The 15,159-nt window shown below is 42.4% G+C and overlaps 1 protein-coding gene across 1 annotated transcript in view; it reads left to right on the top strand.

Moving 5' to 3' along the window:
• CHRNA6 (cholinergic receptor nicotinic alpha 6 subunit) overlaps positions 1–11,656 on the top strand; it is a 40,349-nt gene extending 28,693 nt beyond the window's left edge. The window contains exons 3-6 of the mRNA XM_075849866.1: positions 5,201–5,245; positions 6,233–6,342; positions 6,426–7,404; positions 10,826–11,656. Coding sequence (XP_075705981.1) covers positions 5,201–5,245; positions 6,233–6,342; positions 6,426–7,404; positions 10,826–10,954 — 1,263 coding nt within the window. The 3' untranslated portion in view covers positions 10,955–11,656. The remainder of the gene's footprint in view (positions 1–5,200; positions 5,246–6,232; positions 6,343–6,425; positions 7,405–10,825) is intronic.
• Positions 11,657–15,159: the final 3,503 nt, after the last annotated feature.

Raw genomic sequence — 15,159 nt, 5'->3', positions numbered from 1 at the left:
GAGCGCTGGCGTCTCCTGAGGAGGAGACTGGGGCCAGCACTCGCCGACTCGTGCCTGCTCCTGTCATGGGGAGACGGACATGACAAAAACAATTTCTATCTGACCTGAAATTTCGTTATTAGAAATATATCCTATATAATTACACCAGAACAAAGCTCAGTACATAAATACAGCACCAGCACAAATACAGCTCAGTACAGAGATCATTTGCAAATTTGGTGCAACTCGTGCCGTATAGGTTTGTAAAACTACAGCTCCCAACATGGCCCACACAATGGTATGGATATGCTGGGAGATGCTCTTTCACAAAAAAAAATCATACCACCCATCATCTCACTGCAGATCATACATTGACTACAGTACTGATTACAGGCAGAATAAACATTTACAGTGTAGCATCCATGGCTGCGGGCCGCCGGGTCTACTCACCTCCTGACGCCCGCAGCCATGGATCTGTGAGCGCTGGTCCCTATCTTCTTCCCAGGAGACACCAGCGCTCACTTCCGCTCTGGTCTGCTGTGTCCCGTAGGGTGCGCGCGCACGCTCGTGCCTGCTCTTAAAGGGCCAGCACGTGCACATGAAGAAAATCATCATCATCAAAAGTCTGTCTTGCAAATGGTACCTTAGTGTTTCCCATTCCAGTTGTTACCCGTGCCCTGTTACCTGTTCCTGTATCCTGTGCTGTGTTCTTGTTCCTGTGCCTACTAGTTGGAGTCATTTCTACTGCACCTGCTGTTGTTTGCGACGTCCTGTGTCATCCGCCACGTCCTGTGTCATCTGCCACGTCCAGTGTGATTCGTCACGTCTGGCGCAACCTGCGGCACCAGCTGTCACCCGACACGTCTGGCGTTACCTGCTGCACCCACCTCCATCCATGCCAGAGCTGCGGCCACTGTCTGGACTATCCAGGTACCCTTGTGCAGGACTTTGTATTGCTGGGGTTCCCTGTTGTTTGGCCAGCTGCCTCCCTGCTACGGTGGTGCAGCCTAGTCGGTCCACATACCCACAAACCGTGACATACAGTGAGTGACTCACGGGTGACGACTTCTCAGATTCGAATCGTTATGTGTCTCTTTTCTTCTCCATCCGGTCCAGATCCCTATGATGACTTCTCCCGGCCATGGCCCATTTCTGGAGTTTGCTGATTAATTGCACTACAGTTTCCTGCCTATCATTTGCACTACACCATCAAGGGTACCCCACCTTCCACCAGCCAGGAGACATTTATACCGGGTGTGCCTCAGAGGAACAACTACCACAACCATACTCATCACTGTGCCAGCCCTAGAAGTGTGGGAGGTCTAGTGGAGGCGTGCCCTGCCACCGTGAACAGGGTGTCCAGACCACGATAGAGGACTACTCCCAATTCCCTCCCTGCCAGCTGTTTCACTGGGTCAAACCGCATTCTCCCTGGGTTGCTGTACTACTGGGTTCAAGAGACAAACTATGACCAATGGTGAGGCCCAGGTATCGATGGACATCTGCAGAGACCAACGTGGAGGGAAAAGTGTGGCGTTAGACTAGGCTTGAGAAAGGGGTGGATCACCGAATCGTCGCACCAGGCGTAGTCTAACGCCGCACTTCTCCCTCCACGTCGGTCTCTGCATATGTCCATGAGATTTCAAGCCTGGTTCAACTAACATCTCACCGGCCTGATTGAACGATTTGAGGACTTCTTCATATGGGGTAAATACTAATTTAAAATAATTTTTTGCACTATTTCATAAGTGGCTTGTATAATTGCGATTTTTATACAAAGAATATGTACAGTGAAGGAAATAAGTATTTGATCCCTTGCTGATTTTGTAAGTTTGCCCACTGTCAAAGACATGAACAGTCTAGAATTTTTAGGCTAGGTTAATTTTACCAGTGAGAGATAGATTATATTTAAAAAAAAAACAGAAAATCACATTGTCAAAATTATATATAATTATTTGCATTGTGCACAGAGAAATAAGTATTTGATCCCTTTGGCAAACAAGACTTAATACTTGGTGGCAAAACCCTTGTTGGCAAGCACAGCAGTCAGATATTTTTTGTAGTTGATGATGAGGTTTGCACACATGTTAGATGGAATTTTGGCCCACTCCTCTTTGCAGATCATGTGTAAATCATTAAGATTTCGGGGCTGTCGCTTGGCAACTCGGATCTTCAGCTCCCTCCATAAGTTTTCGATGGGATTAAGGTCTGGAGACTGGCTAGGCCACTCCATGACCTTAATGTGCTTCTTTTTGAGCCACTCCTTTGTTGCCTTGGCTGTATGTTTCGGGTCATTGTCGTGCTGGATACCCAGCCACGAGCCATTTTTAATGTCCTGGTGGAGGGAAGGAGGTTGTCACTCAGGATTTGACGGTACATGGCTCCATCCATTCTCCCATTGATGCGGTGAAGTAGTCCTGTACCCTTAGCAGAGAAACACCCCCAAAACATAATGTTTCCACCTCCATGTTTGACAGTGGGAACGGTGTTCTTTGGGTTATAGGCAGCATTTCTCTTCCTCCAAACACGGCGAGTTGAGTTAATGCCAAAGAGCTAAATTTTAGTCTCATCTGACCACAGCACCTTCTCCCAATCACTCTCAGAATCATCCAGATGTTCATTTGCAAACTTCAGACGGGCCTGTACATGTGCCTTATTGAGCAGGGGGACCTTGCGGGCACTGCAGGATTTTAATCCATTACGGCGTAATGTGTTACCAATGGTTTTCTTGGTGACTGTGGTCCCAGCTGCCTTGAGATCATTAACAAGTTCCCCCCGTGTAGTTTTCGGCTGAGCTCTCACCTTCCTCAGGATCAAGGATACCCCACGAGGTGAGATTTTGCATGGAGCCCCAGATCGATGTCGATTGACAGTCATTTTGTATGTCTTCCATTTTCTTACTATTTCACCAACAGTTGTCTCCTTCTCACCCAGCGTCTTACTTATGGTTTTGTAGCCCATTCCAGCCTTGTGCAGGTCTATGATCTTGTCCCTGACATCCTTAGAGAGCTGTTTGGTCTTGCCCATGTTGTAGAGGTTAGAGTCAGACTGATTAATTGAGTCTGTGGACCGGAGTTTTTTATACAGGTGACCATTTAAGACAGCTGTCTTTAATGCAGGTACCAAGTTGATTTGGAGCGTGTAACTGGTCTGGAGGAGGCTGAACTCTTAATGGCTGGTAGGGGATCAAATACTTATTTCTCTGTGCACAATGCAAATAAATATATATAATTTTGACTATGTGATTTTTTTTGTTTTTTTTAATATAATCTATCTCTCACTGGTAAAATTAACCTAGCCTAAACATTCTAGACTGTTCATGTCTTTGACAGTGGGCAAACTTACAAAATCAGCAAGGGATCAAATACTTATTTCCTTCACTGTATATTTTTCCAAACCTTACAGGTTGTGGTTTCAGTTATTCGTTGTGCCTAATTCTGACATTTTTTACTATTTCGGAGATTGTGAAGCATGTCAAACGGCACACTACACCCCTATGAACTATAAGGTGATTATTTGCATAGAGGCCCAGGTATCACCATGTTTTGGCTAGTGAGGCCCCAGTACAAAATAAATAGATAGAAGCCCTGATTTAGAGATTGTATAGTACTGTTATTAGATTACTGTATGTATGGAGCTTTCATTTTGTCACTATATGTTGGTATAAGTTGAGCACTGTGTACTTGTATTTAATTTTTTTTATACTGCTATTTAGGCAGTGTATGGTGTATTATTTTTGCAGTATATGGTAGTGGTGGCCGCAATGTATAGCATTGTTATTTAGGCATCTGTATGAAAGTGTTATTTTTGGAAAGTATGGCCCAATTTTTTTAACACCATACTAAATACTGCTTATAATAAGGGCCTGTATTGTATGGTTCTTTGTGCACTGTACACCATAATGTGGGGTGGCGGGGGGGGGGGGGTGCCAACAGAAAGTACCACTCAGGGAATCATCCAAAATAAGGTCCGCCCTGTCTGTGACCTTTCGCATGATGAGATGCCTCAGCAACGGTAGGACAACGTTCCTATATTAGGTCGTTCCTCTGCCAACATCACACCATGTTTCAGTCCACATGTCAGAGCCTATCCCCAGCCTAACATTTATGTTACATTAGCATAAAAAAAAGGTTAAGACGCCTGTGATGATGATGAACAGAGCTTAGATGAGATATTGTTGGCTGTGATTTGGCGTCTCTACATGTCGATTTATTTTAGAGATTTTCATCCCAAGGTCAAGCTAATCCTTTATTGTGTATGAATATAATTATGGGATCAGTGTTTCAGCTTAATTTGATAGAGATTTCTGTTTAAATACAATTATGCATGGATTTAGCCATGTCCTGCATTCGTCGGATATGTTACTGACAAATCACAAACATAAAACTTCTTGATAATATGGATATGTTAGGATAGACACACGAACATCTCAAATTACTTCAGATATTCAAGACATTAGAAACACATTTTTCTATCCAACAATGGAAGAATAGGAGTAAGAGGAAAGAGTGAGAAAGAATGAGAGAGAATATACAGAAATCGTAGGAGTAGGGTGAAAGAGAAGATACAATTGGCAAAGTCTGTAATCCTAGACCACCTCGGATTTCTATAACAATAGAGCTCAAACTACTGTGCACAGCTCAGAGATTTCATTTCAAAGAGGATTTGTCACCTCTCATGACATGTCTGTTTTACTAATTACATGTATTCCCTATAAAATAATAATTCTGGAGCATCTTTTCTTAAAACTCTGCACTGTGCCATTCCATTGTTGTTCCTCGTGGAAATGTATGAAGAAATTGGCAACTGGGTGTTACCATTCCCCTTGTCAATAGGGTCTGTCGCTACACAGTATTACACTGTCAGCACTAATTGAGTAGTGTGAGCCTATGTAGGTAGACTGCCCGCTAACAAGGGGAATGATAACACCCAGTTGTCAATTTATTCATACATTTCCAGGAGGAATTCTTGTAGAGGGCAATATAGCCGTAATACAGTGCCAGACTGTCTACGGCTCCCTACTATGGAGCCACAGGGACCTGTGTGCCTTTTCAGAGCCATGTGCCTAAAGCCTAACTTTGTGAACTTAAAACACTGCTTTAAACTACTTTCTGGACCAAAATACTGGAAAACAGTATTTGCACAATTTACTGATAAATAATTGCGGAATTGGCGGTTACCATTAAAAATGGTAATGGAATTCTTTTATTTTATTTTTAAGGATGAAGTTAATCAAATACTGGAGACAAACTTGTGGCTTCGACATGTAAGTATTGGCAATGTTGACCTGGGATACCTTGGGAATTCACTTTGAGGGTCCACCCTCCAGCTTTGCAGATTAAGGATGGCTTCAAGCCATCATAATACAGCCCAGGTGTTGTGGTCAGAATATAGATGCTAAAATGCGGCTGCATTATGGGTGTCTGAAACTGGCCTAACTGCATATGCACTTTTAACTGCACACACATTAGATATAGCGGTATCCAAAGTAAAGTTCTAATTCATATTGAATGGGAACTCCCATCTTTTAATGTTCTGGTATATTACTAGGATATGCAAGTAGAGGGCTCAGACGTAATACAGGGTTCAATATACAAGTAAAGACATGAGCCTTGGTCAGACGTAATACAGGTTTGGTACACAAGTAAAGGAGATCAGCCCTGGTCAGACGTAATGCAGAGTTTTGTACACAAGAAGAGTAATAGTAGATAAGCACAGAAAAGCTGGATCACAGATAAGCCAGAATAACAGGCACAGAAAGTACTAGGTACTGAATTAATGTAGGGCAGAAATGACTGTGATTGGCCGCTAGGCAAGTGCAATCGATTATCTAGCCACTAGGTGTAGAAAACACATGGCGGCCTAACTAGAACAAGCAAGGACTCTTTCTAGCATAGTGGTTAACGCTGCAAAGTGGGTGGCCCAGGAGTGCCGCTGTGCAGAAGAAATCAGTAAAAGAGCTGCAGAGCTTAACTAGTGTTGCGGCCCTTAATTCTAAGAATTGATGGGGGTCCCATCAGTCAGTACATTATGGCATATCTCAGTGCTATGCCATCATATACTTTAGTGGGAAAACCCCTTTAAGCTTCACATGACTGCTTGAAAAAAACATGTTATATGTCATATGTATATTTGCTTTCCAGTTATAGCGTAGAGATAAAAGCAGAACTGGAGTATTAGCTCAGATTTTTACAGGATGTTCTCTTTTGTCACCCTCAATTCCAAGTAAATTAAGTGTTTATCACTTTGGTAGATCTGGAATGATTACAAGCTGAAGTGGAATCCAGTGGATTTTGACGGTATTGAATTTATGCGTGTGCCAGCAGACAAGATTTGGAAACCTGACATTGTTTTGTATAATAAGTACGTAGTCTGTAATGATTTATCTATTACTGATTATTAGAATGTGACAGTTTATTAATTTATCTGGGATTTTCTTCCTACAGTGCTGTCGGAGACTTTCAGGTTGAAGGGAAAACAAAGGCTTTACTTAAATACAATGGTTTGATAAATTGGTCTCCACCAGCAATATTCAAGAGCTCATGCCCAATGGATATAACATTTTTTCCATTTGACCATCAGAACTGTTCACTGAAATTTGGGTCCTGGTCATACGATAAGGCAAAAATTGATCTTTCCATCGTTGGGTCAAAAGTTGACATGAAAGATTTTTGGGACAACAGTGAATGGGAAATAATAGATGCCTCTGGGTATAAACATGACATTAAATATAACTGCTGTGAAGAGATCTACACAGATATAACATACTCATTTTACATCAGAAGACTGCCCATGTTCTACACCGTAAACCTAATTCTGCCATGCCTCTTTCTTTCATTTTTAACTGTTTTAGTCTTCTATCTTCCATCAGATTGTGGGGAGAAGGTCACCCTTTGCATCTCAGTGTTGCTCTCCTTGACTGTTTTCCTGTTGGTTATCACTGAAACAATCCCATCTACATCTCTTGTAATCCCACTTGTTGGAGAGTACCTCTTATTCACCATGATATTTGTAACTTTATCTATAGTGGTAACAGTATTTGTGCTCAATATCCATTATCGGACCCCAACAACACACAAAATGCCTAAGTGGGTAAGAGATATGTTTCTAAAACGTCTACCTAAGCTACTCATGATGAGGAAGACTATGGAGAAGAAAGATCGACCATGCTCTAATAGACCTAAGATGAGAACGTATGGCAAGACAACAAAACGTGTGGACTCCCAATGCAGAGACGTAGAAGTGTTTGAAGATGAGACATGTTATCACTGCATGAAATCAAAGGAACAGAGTGTAAGGACCCGGAGACTACAGCATCGTGACTCTTGTAATACAATTCAGCAGTCTCCTGAGGAAATCACAGATGTTGTGGACAGTATTCAGTTCATGGCAGAAAACATCAAAGATCATAATGAAAGAAAAGAGGTATTGTTCATTAATAAATTTACAGCAATTTATCTTAAAATGATGTAGTTATTTCTTATCTACTATGTAGTCTTGTATTTTTAACCAACATTGATACTTTCCATTGGTTAAAATAAATACCTTGCTCGTTAATATGTACTGTATATAGTAATATAAGCCTATATATTTAATCCCACTCTTTTAGTTAGGTACCAGTCACCTAACATCTGGGGTTGAGCATGTTGCTTATTTTGTCAAAAGGTACTGCATCTTAGAATATGTTTTTGTGTTTGTGGGGCAAGGATTTTGCCAAACCCCAACCCAAATTGCTTGACCTTCTCAATCTTAAAGGTGTTGTTCGCTAAAATCCCTTTTTGTTAGAAGCGTCTCCTGATGATAAACTGATCATAGGATATCCTGCTACTAGGATTTCCAGTGATCAGCTGTAATCTTCAGGAGAACTTGGCAGCAAGTTTTTAATTCCACTGTAGTGCCACTATAGGGGAATTAAAGCATTACATGGAACCTATTGAAATTAAAGGGCTGTCCATATAATGTACAGGCATGCTGGGTCCTCCAAAGCACAATATACTCTTTGTAACTGCTCTCTGCTCCAGCTTATAAATGAAGGTCCTCAAAGAGAAGATGCCCTCTAGTTAACCTTTTTTATTTTTCTAAACCAGGCAACCTCTTTAAGTATAACCCATTGCTACAGTGGCCTTCTTCTGTGAGCCCTATTCTGTAGGAACGTGCTTCACTTTGGCTAGAATATTTAGGTGAATGAGTAGAAGGACTATATATCCTGCTGACCTTTTTCATATTTAATGACCATAAATCTTCCCCAGGTTCCCATTATGGATGTTATTTAAAGTAGTTATGTAACGAATCCCCCTCTGTTACACTTATATGCCCTAACAAGGGAAATGTGGAGATTGACTAGGCAGACCAGGTTGCATTTACTGCCCTAGAGTCTGAATATGCCCTGTTTAGTCGCCTGACACTTTTCCCAGCCAAAACTATGTTTCTCATTTTTGAGAGGCTTCCAGTTGTCTTTTTAATTATTGAAAAAACATTATAAAATTAGAAAAATAAAGGAACACAGACATATGCATTTACTATACACACACACACACACACACACACACACACACACACACACACACACACACACACACACGCACCTTCAATGCATGCAGGCACCAACACATCTGCACATTCATATCATATAGGGACACTTATATGCACCTTTGCATCATATAGGCACACACATATGCACACTCATGGCATACAGTACATGCACTTGGTACATACACAGGCAGGCACAGCTATTACATACAGGTGCACACACATATGCACACTTACAACATACAGATATATACACACTACAGGCACACATTTGCTACATACAGATACGCACACATATGCTCACTACATACATGCACACTTACAGATACATACACTTATTACATACATGCGCGCAGACATGGCACTCACTGCATACAATAAGGCACACATCTGCACACTAAGGACATACAGGCATGCATTCACTTACTTCATGTGCACACGTTCACAACAGGCACACACACATGCATACTCGCTACAAACAGTACAGTTCAGCCGTTCAGCTAGAACATTAAAACCACTAACAGGTGAAGTGAATAACATTGATTATCTTGTTACAATGGCACCTGTAAAGGGGGGGGGGGAATATATTAGGTGTCAAGTTAATAGTCAGTGCACTGGGTCAGAGCATTTCCAAAACCGCAGATCTTGATGGGTGTTCCCGGTATGCAGTGGTTAGTAACTACTAAAAATGGTCCAAGGAAGGACAATTGGTGAAGTGGCGACAGGGTCATGGGAGCCCAAGGCTCATTATTGCACGTGGGGAGAGAAGGATAGCCAATATGGTCCGATCTTATAGAAAAGCTACTGTAGTACAAATTGCATAGCAGTGTATCACAGTTTGATGATCTTAGGGGCCGTAGACTTGTCAGATTTGCCATTCTAACTCATGTCCATCACCAAAAACGCCTACAATGGGCACATGTGCAACAGAACTAGACAAGGAAGCAATGGAAGAAGGTGCCCTGGTCTCATGAATCACTTTTTTTTTTTACATCATGTGAACGGCCAGGTACGTGTGCGTCACTTACCTGGGGAAGAGTTGGCAATATGGGAAGAAGACACCCAGTGGAGGCAGTAAGATTCTCTCTGCAATGTTCTGCTGGGAAAGCTTGGGTCCTGACATTTTTGTGGATGTTACTTTGACACATAACACCTACCTAAACATTGTTGCCCACCAAGTACACCACTTCATGGCAACGGTTTTCTCTAATGGCAGTGGCTTCATTCGACAGAATAATGCGCCCTGCCAGACTGCAAAAATTGTGCAGGAATGGTTTGAGGAACCTATCAAAGAGATCAAGGTGTTGACTTGGCGTCCACATTCTCCAGATCTAAATCCGATCGATCATCTGTGGGATATGCTGGAAAAATAAGTCAAATCCATGTAGGCACCACCATGTAACTTATAGGACTTAAAGGATCTGCTGCTAACGTCTTTGTGGCAGATACCCTGAAAAACCTCAGAGGTCTTGTGGTGTCCATACCTCGACAGGTCGGAGCTGTTTTGGCAGAACGAGTGAGGCCTACATAATTTTAAGCATGCAGTTTTAGTGCTATGGCTGAACGACATACAGTATATGCTTACACACACATATATGCAATCACTTACAATGCCCCTTATCTCAGTCCTGAAAGAAAAGTGCATAAGAGCAGTTCAAGTACACAGTAAAGGTGGCACCAGGCAAAGCGGAGGCAGCTTACGTGCAGAGATAATAAGTTCTTAGTATGCAGTACTGTACGGGACCCCGGATCAATAAGATGCAGCATTACACTTCACAACTGAGAATTGGCTGATTGGTTGTAATGTGTAATGCCATCCACTAGTGCTGGCTCACGCGTGTGGTGTATATGGCAAGGAGGACTGTATCTGTATCTTTCCCCTTATCTAGATCTAGACGAACAAGGCACCACTTCCCCTTCTAAGAATTTTTAAGTAATTGTCTGCAGGCAACGGCGGTAGGAACTTTATAAACTAAATGTATAAAGCACTCATTATAATGCCGTGCTGCCCCATACATTCTGCTGCCTTCAGGTGCCCAGTGGAAAATCCCTTTAATGACTACTGTAGAAACCATCTTATCCCACTTGGATTTTTCTGCTTGAAGAACAAAATCCACCAAAACCCTTAGTTTAAGATTTATTCTTGTGTTACTGCATGTTAATAAAAAAGGACCTATGTCAACATATGCAACTTGTCTTGAAAACTCCTAGACCCAATATAATTTGTTAAAAGTTAAAACCACAAATGGCAGCTCTGACTATTTAGGTGAAGGATTTGATTGATTAGACTTAACTTTCTTCTATGTCTTTGTTTCAGGAAGAAGATGACTGGAAGTACGTTGCTATGGTCATCGACAGAGTTTTTCTCTGGGTGTTCATAATTCTGTGTGTTTTAGGGACCACTGGGTTATTTTTGCAGCCGATGTTAGATGGCAAGAAAACATAAAAATTTTCATAGGGGCGCCATGAAAATATAAATAGTGTTTACTTGGTTAAGTCTCTGTACATTCACACCAAGTTCTATTGAAGTACACCTGCATACAAAACAAAATCTACTAAAAGTCAGCGTAGTGAAGAAGCATTCAGTGTTGTCAATTGACCTAAGTATGACAGTATTATCATTGAAGACAGGCCATCCGATGTGAAGATCTTTGACAGAAAATGACAGCATGCAGTAGCTGTGCAAAGATATGTATTTGAAGTTCATATGGTCTATGAAATAAAATAAAATATTTAAATAGCCCTTTAAATAATTTGTAAGAAAACACATTAAAAAGAGCATATTAATCTCTCCATTCTCTGTCAGTTGGGATTTGTCAACTAGAAAACGTTAAAAAAATGTTTTTAAGTACATGGGATAGAAACTTTATGAAAAAGATAATAATATTATTATTATTAATAATAATAATAATAATAATAACAACATAGATACATAATAAAGATACGTTTGTGGAATTTATGGGTCTTTGGGGGTTATAGGCCTCGTCCACCTCTGCGTCGTGCTTCCGTTCATGGGATCCGTTAGACATCTCCGCCAGGGGGACCCATGAACGGAAAACCAAACGTAGACCATAGCTTACGTTTGCATTACCATTGATATCAATGGTAATGCTTCCGTTGCAAATGGTTTCCGCCTGTCTCCGTTCCGTAAGGTTTATGGTTTTTTTAGCGGAAACAATAGTGTAGTCGACTGTGCTATTGTTTCCGCAAAAAAAATGTCAACCTTACGGAACAGAGACAAAACGGAAACCATTTGCAGCGGAAGCATTATAATTGAAATCAATAACAATGCAAACGGAAGCTACGGAAAGGTCCAACGGAATACATGAAGTCCGACGCAGATGCGAACGAGGCCTTAGTCATTTTTTTTCTTGTACTTTTAAACATGTGCCAAAAAAAAAATTATAAATAAAATAAAAACATCTATTTTTCCCACATTGTCCATAGTATTCCAGTCTTTATTACTCCTTCACCTGCAATGCTATTTAGGGTGATTGCTGAAATAGTGACCCAGAGATGAGTCTTAAAAGGGCCTTTACTCTCAATGACTTGTTAAACCACAGACGAACGTCGTTGGCGAGGAACAAATGGATATTTTGCAACCGGCAGGGAGAAGTTTCCTCCTGGCTAACTAAGGAGCATCATTGTTGGCCAGTGACAGCTCTCACAAGAGCCATATGCTGAGAAACGATAGGAAATGTATGATCAGCCAATAACATGGACAAGCCCTATTGAGCTGTGATAAGAATTGATTTGACGCCACAAAATGCAGCCAAATGCACCAAGCATTAGCTAAAGTACACCTCACCCACATATGTGTCATCATTCATTGCTATTTATATGTGCAGAATCTGCACTATACTGCACTATAGGTGCCAAGTTTCTATATATGATTATTGGAGTCCTGGAAATGGGTACAATATCAAGTGTGCATGATAATTCCAGGCTATCTATATATAGTACAAAGTACATAAGGTAATGAATCAGTACTACCCAGGGAAAGTCATAAATCACACAAGGAACAGAATGAAGAACTTGTTTGCATTCATAGGGGACAGCCCTGGTGCTACTGTGGATATGCTTAATCATATAAAATTCTAATTTGTGCTCTTTGTCTATATTTTGATGATCTTGTATTTAAATTCTACTCATTCTCAGTGGCAGATCACCATAGGGGCATTTAGGGCGGCTGCCTGGGGGCCGAGGTTCCGGGTGGGTCCACGGCCGCTCAGAGAATGAAAGCACATCACATTTTTGTTGCGATTCGCGGCAAAGACCACAGCAAAACTGCTGTGTCATCAGGGGCACATGCAAGGGGGGTTTCTAGTTGCCCAGAATCACCTCTGTGAACAGGGCTGGAAGGCCCTTACATGCTATAGGACTCAAGCTAACAGCGCTGGTGAGGAAAGGGAACCGTCGGTTCCCTTCCCCGCTGTTCAGTGCTTTTCTTGTAATGCAGGAGTAATTCCGCTGGATCAAGCCTGGTCAGAGGAGACCAGGCCTGCATTGCTAAAGAAGAGCACGGTGTGGGAACAACGACAGGTGAGTGTGATGCTACCTATATGGGCACTGTGGCACTGCCTACATGGGCGGTGTGGCACTGCCTACATAGGCACTGTGAGTGGCACTACCTACATGGGCACATTGGCACTGCCTGCATGGGCACTGTGTTGTCACTATCTACATGGGCACTGTGTGTGGCACTGTTTACAGGGGCAGTGTGTGGTACTATCTACATGGGGCAATGTGTGGCACTATATGCAGGGGGCAGTGTGTGGCACTATCTACATCGGCACTGTGGCACTACCTCCATAGGCTCTGTGGCACTACATACATGGGCACTGTGTGTGGCACTATACCGGGTGCACTGTGGTACTCCTACATGGGTACTCTGTGTGGCACTATCTACAGGGGGCACTGTGGCACTATCTACAGGGGGCACTGTCACTATCTACAGGGGACACTGTGGCACTATCCACAGGGAGCAGTGTGGGATAATATCTACAAGGGGCACGGAGTGTGGAACGATCTAGGCTTGTTTTTATGCTTCCAGTAGTGGTCAGCACATATCCACTAGCCTTTTTTTAATTAGAGCTTGTAATATAAAGGGCTAGGCTGGTGGATAACTGCAGACCACTATACGTAGCGTAAAAACCAGAGGGTAGCGGGAGCGTGGCGGAAATAACTTGCTTTGAAAAATGTGTGTTTAGAAACCCCCATTTAAAATTCCTGCATTTGTCCCTTGTCCTGCAAAAGGACCTGTAGACATAAGGTCATATGACCTTGTAGGCAGGTCCTTAAACAAGAGAGTAGAGCAGCAAGATTCCATAGAAAAGAGTGTGAGCTGCTATGTAAGTATATGGGGTCTAGTCTGATGTCTGTATTAGTTGGGGGTGGGGGTGTATTTAGGGGTACTGGTCTGAGGTCTGTATTAGTTTAGGGGGTGAGGTCTCGGGTGTTTATTAGTTTAGGGGGTCAGTTCCAGGGGTTTGTATTTAGGGGTCCGCAGTCTGTATTTGTTTAGGGAGGTCTAGTCTGGGGACTGTAATAGCTTAAAAGGTCTGGGGTCTGCATGTATTCTAGGGTCTGGTCTGGGGTCTGAATTTATTGGTCTGAGTTAATGTATAGGCTTGCGGTCTTAATTTGCTTAGGGGTCTGGTCAGCAGTCTGGAATAATGTAGGGAAACTGATCTGTGGTCTGGAATAACTTAGGGATCTGTTCTAGGGTATGGAACAATTTAGGGGGTTTGGTACAGAAGCGAGGGGTAAATAGGTATCGTCAGGAAACTCTGCAATCATGAAGGTCCATGTCAGATGGTAAAGAAAATAAAAGAGAACCACTCCCATCAGAGAAGATGTCAACTGTGAGTCACTGGATATATAGAAAATCTGTCACTTCTCCTGACACGTTCTGTTATAGGAAATCTTTGTATTCCACAAAAAGTCTCCAGGTAGGCCAGGACTAATAGACAAATGGTTGTTACCATTCCCCTTGTCAGAAGGATGTGTCCTTATCCAGTGTGCAATGGCTGGGGACTATCTGTATGTAGGGACACAGCCCCTTAACAAGGGAATTCATAACACCCATTTGTCAATGCTCGCACAGAAATGTGGTGTTGACTATAGACATGGCATGGTAAGGTGGAGGTGAAGAATGGAGGCTCAAGTTTGGGGAACAGTCCAGGGACTATGGTCTATTTAATTTGTCACTGCTCATTCTATTTAAATAAGATATAGGGTAACATATCAGCCATAACATTAAAACCACTGACAAGTAAAGTGAATAACATTGATTATATGTAAAGACGGGGTAGGGAGACAGACAGGTGAGCCCTAATCTACCCGCCACTCAGTCCCTGCCTACTTGCAACGGCCCGTCCTAGGTGACGGCATACAACTGGGCAACGGTCCCTACTCTCACTATGTGCACGACAAACAAACAGACAAGGGTACAAAGAAGCTAAGGGAAATGGGGCAGATGCCCACGGGAACACCGTGAGCTACAAGAGTAGTGAACAAGCCGAGTCAAACCAGGAGTGTACGAGGTACCAAACGCAGAGCAGGAGAGTAGTCAGTAAAGCCAGGGTCAATATGAAGCAGAGGACAAATAGTACAAGCAGCAGCAGAGCCAGGAAACAAGCAGATTCACAG

Source organism: Rhinoderma darwinii, chromosome 1 (assembly GCF_050947455.1).
Source record: "Rhinoderma darwinii isolate aRhiDar2 chromosome 1, aRhiDar2.hap1, whole genome shotgun sequence".
Taxonomy (NCBI): Eukaryota; Metazoa; Chordata; class Amphibia; order Anura; family Rhinodermatidae; genus Rhinoderma; species Rhinoderma darwinii.
The sequence above is the reverse complement of the archived record's forward strand: the minus strand, read 5'-3'. Positions and strand labels throughout refer to the sequence as shown.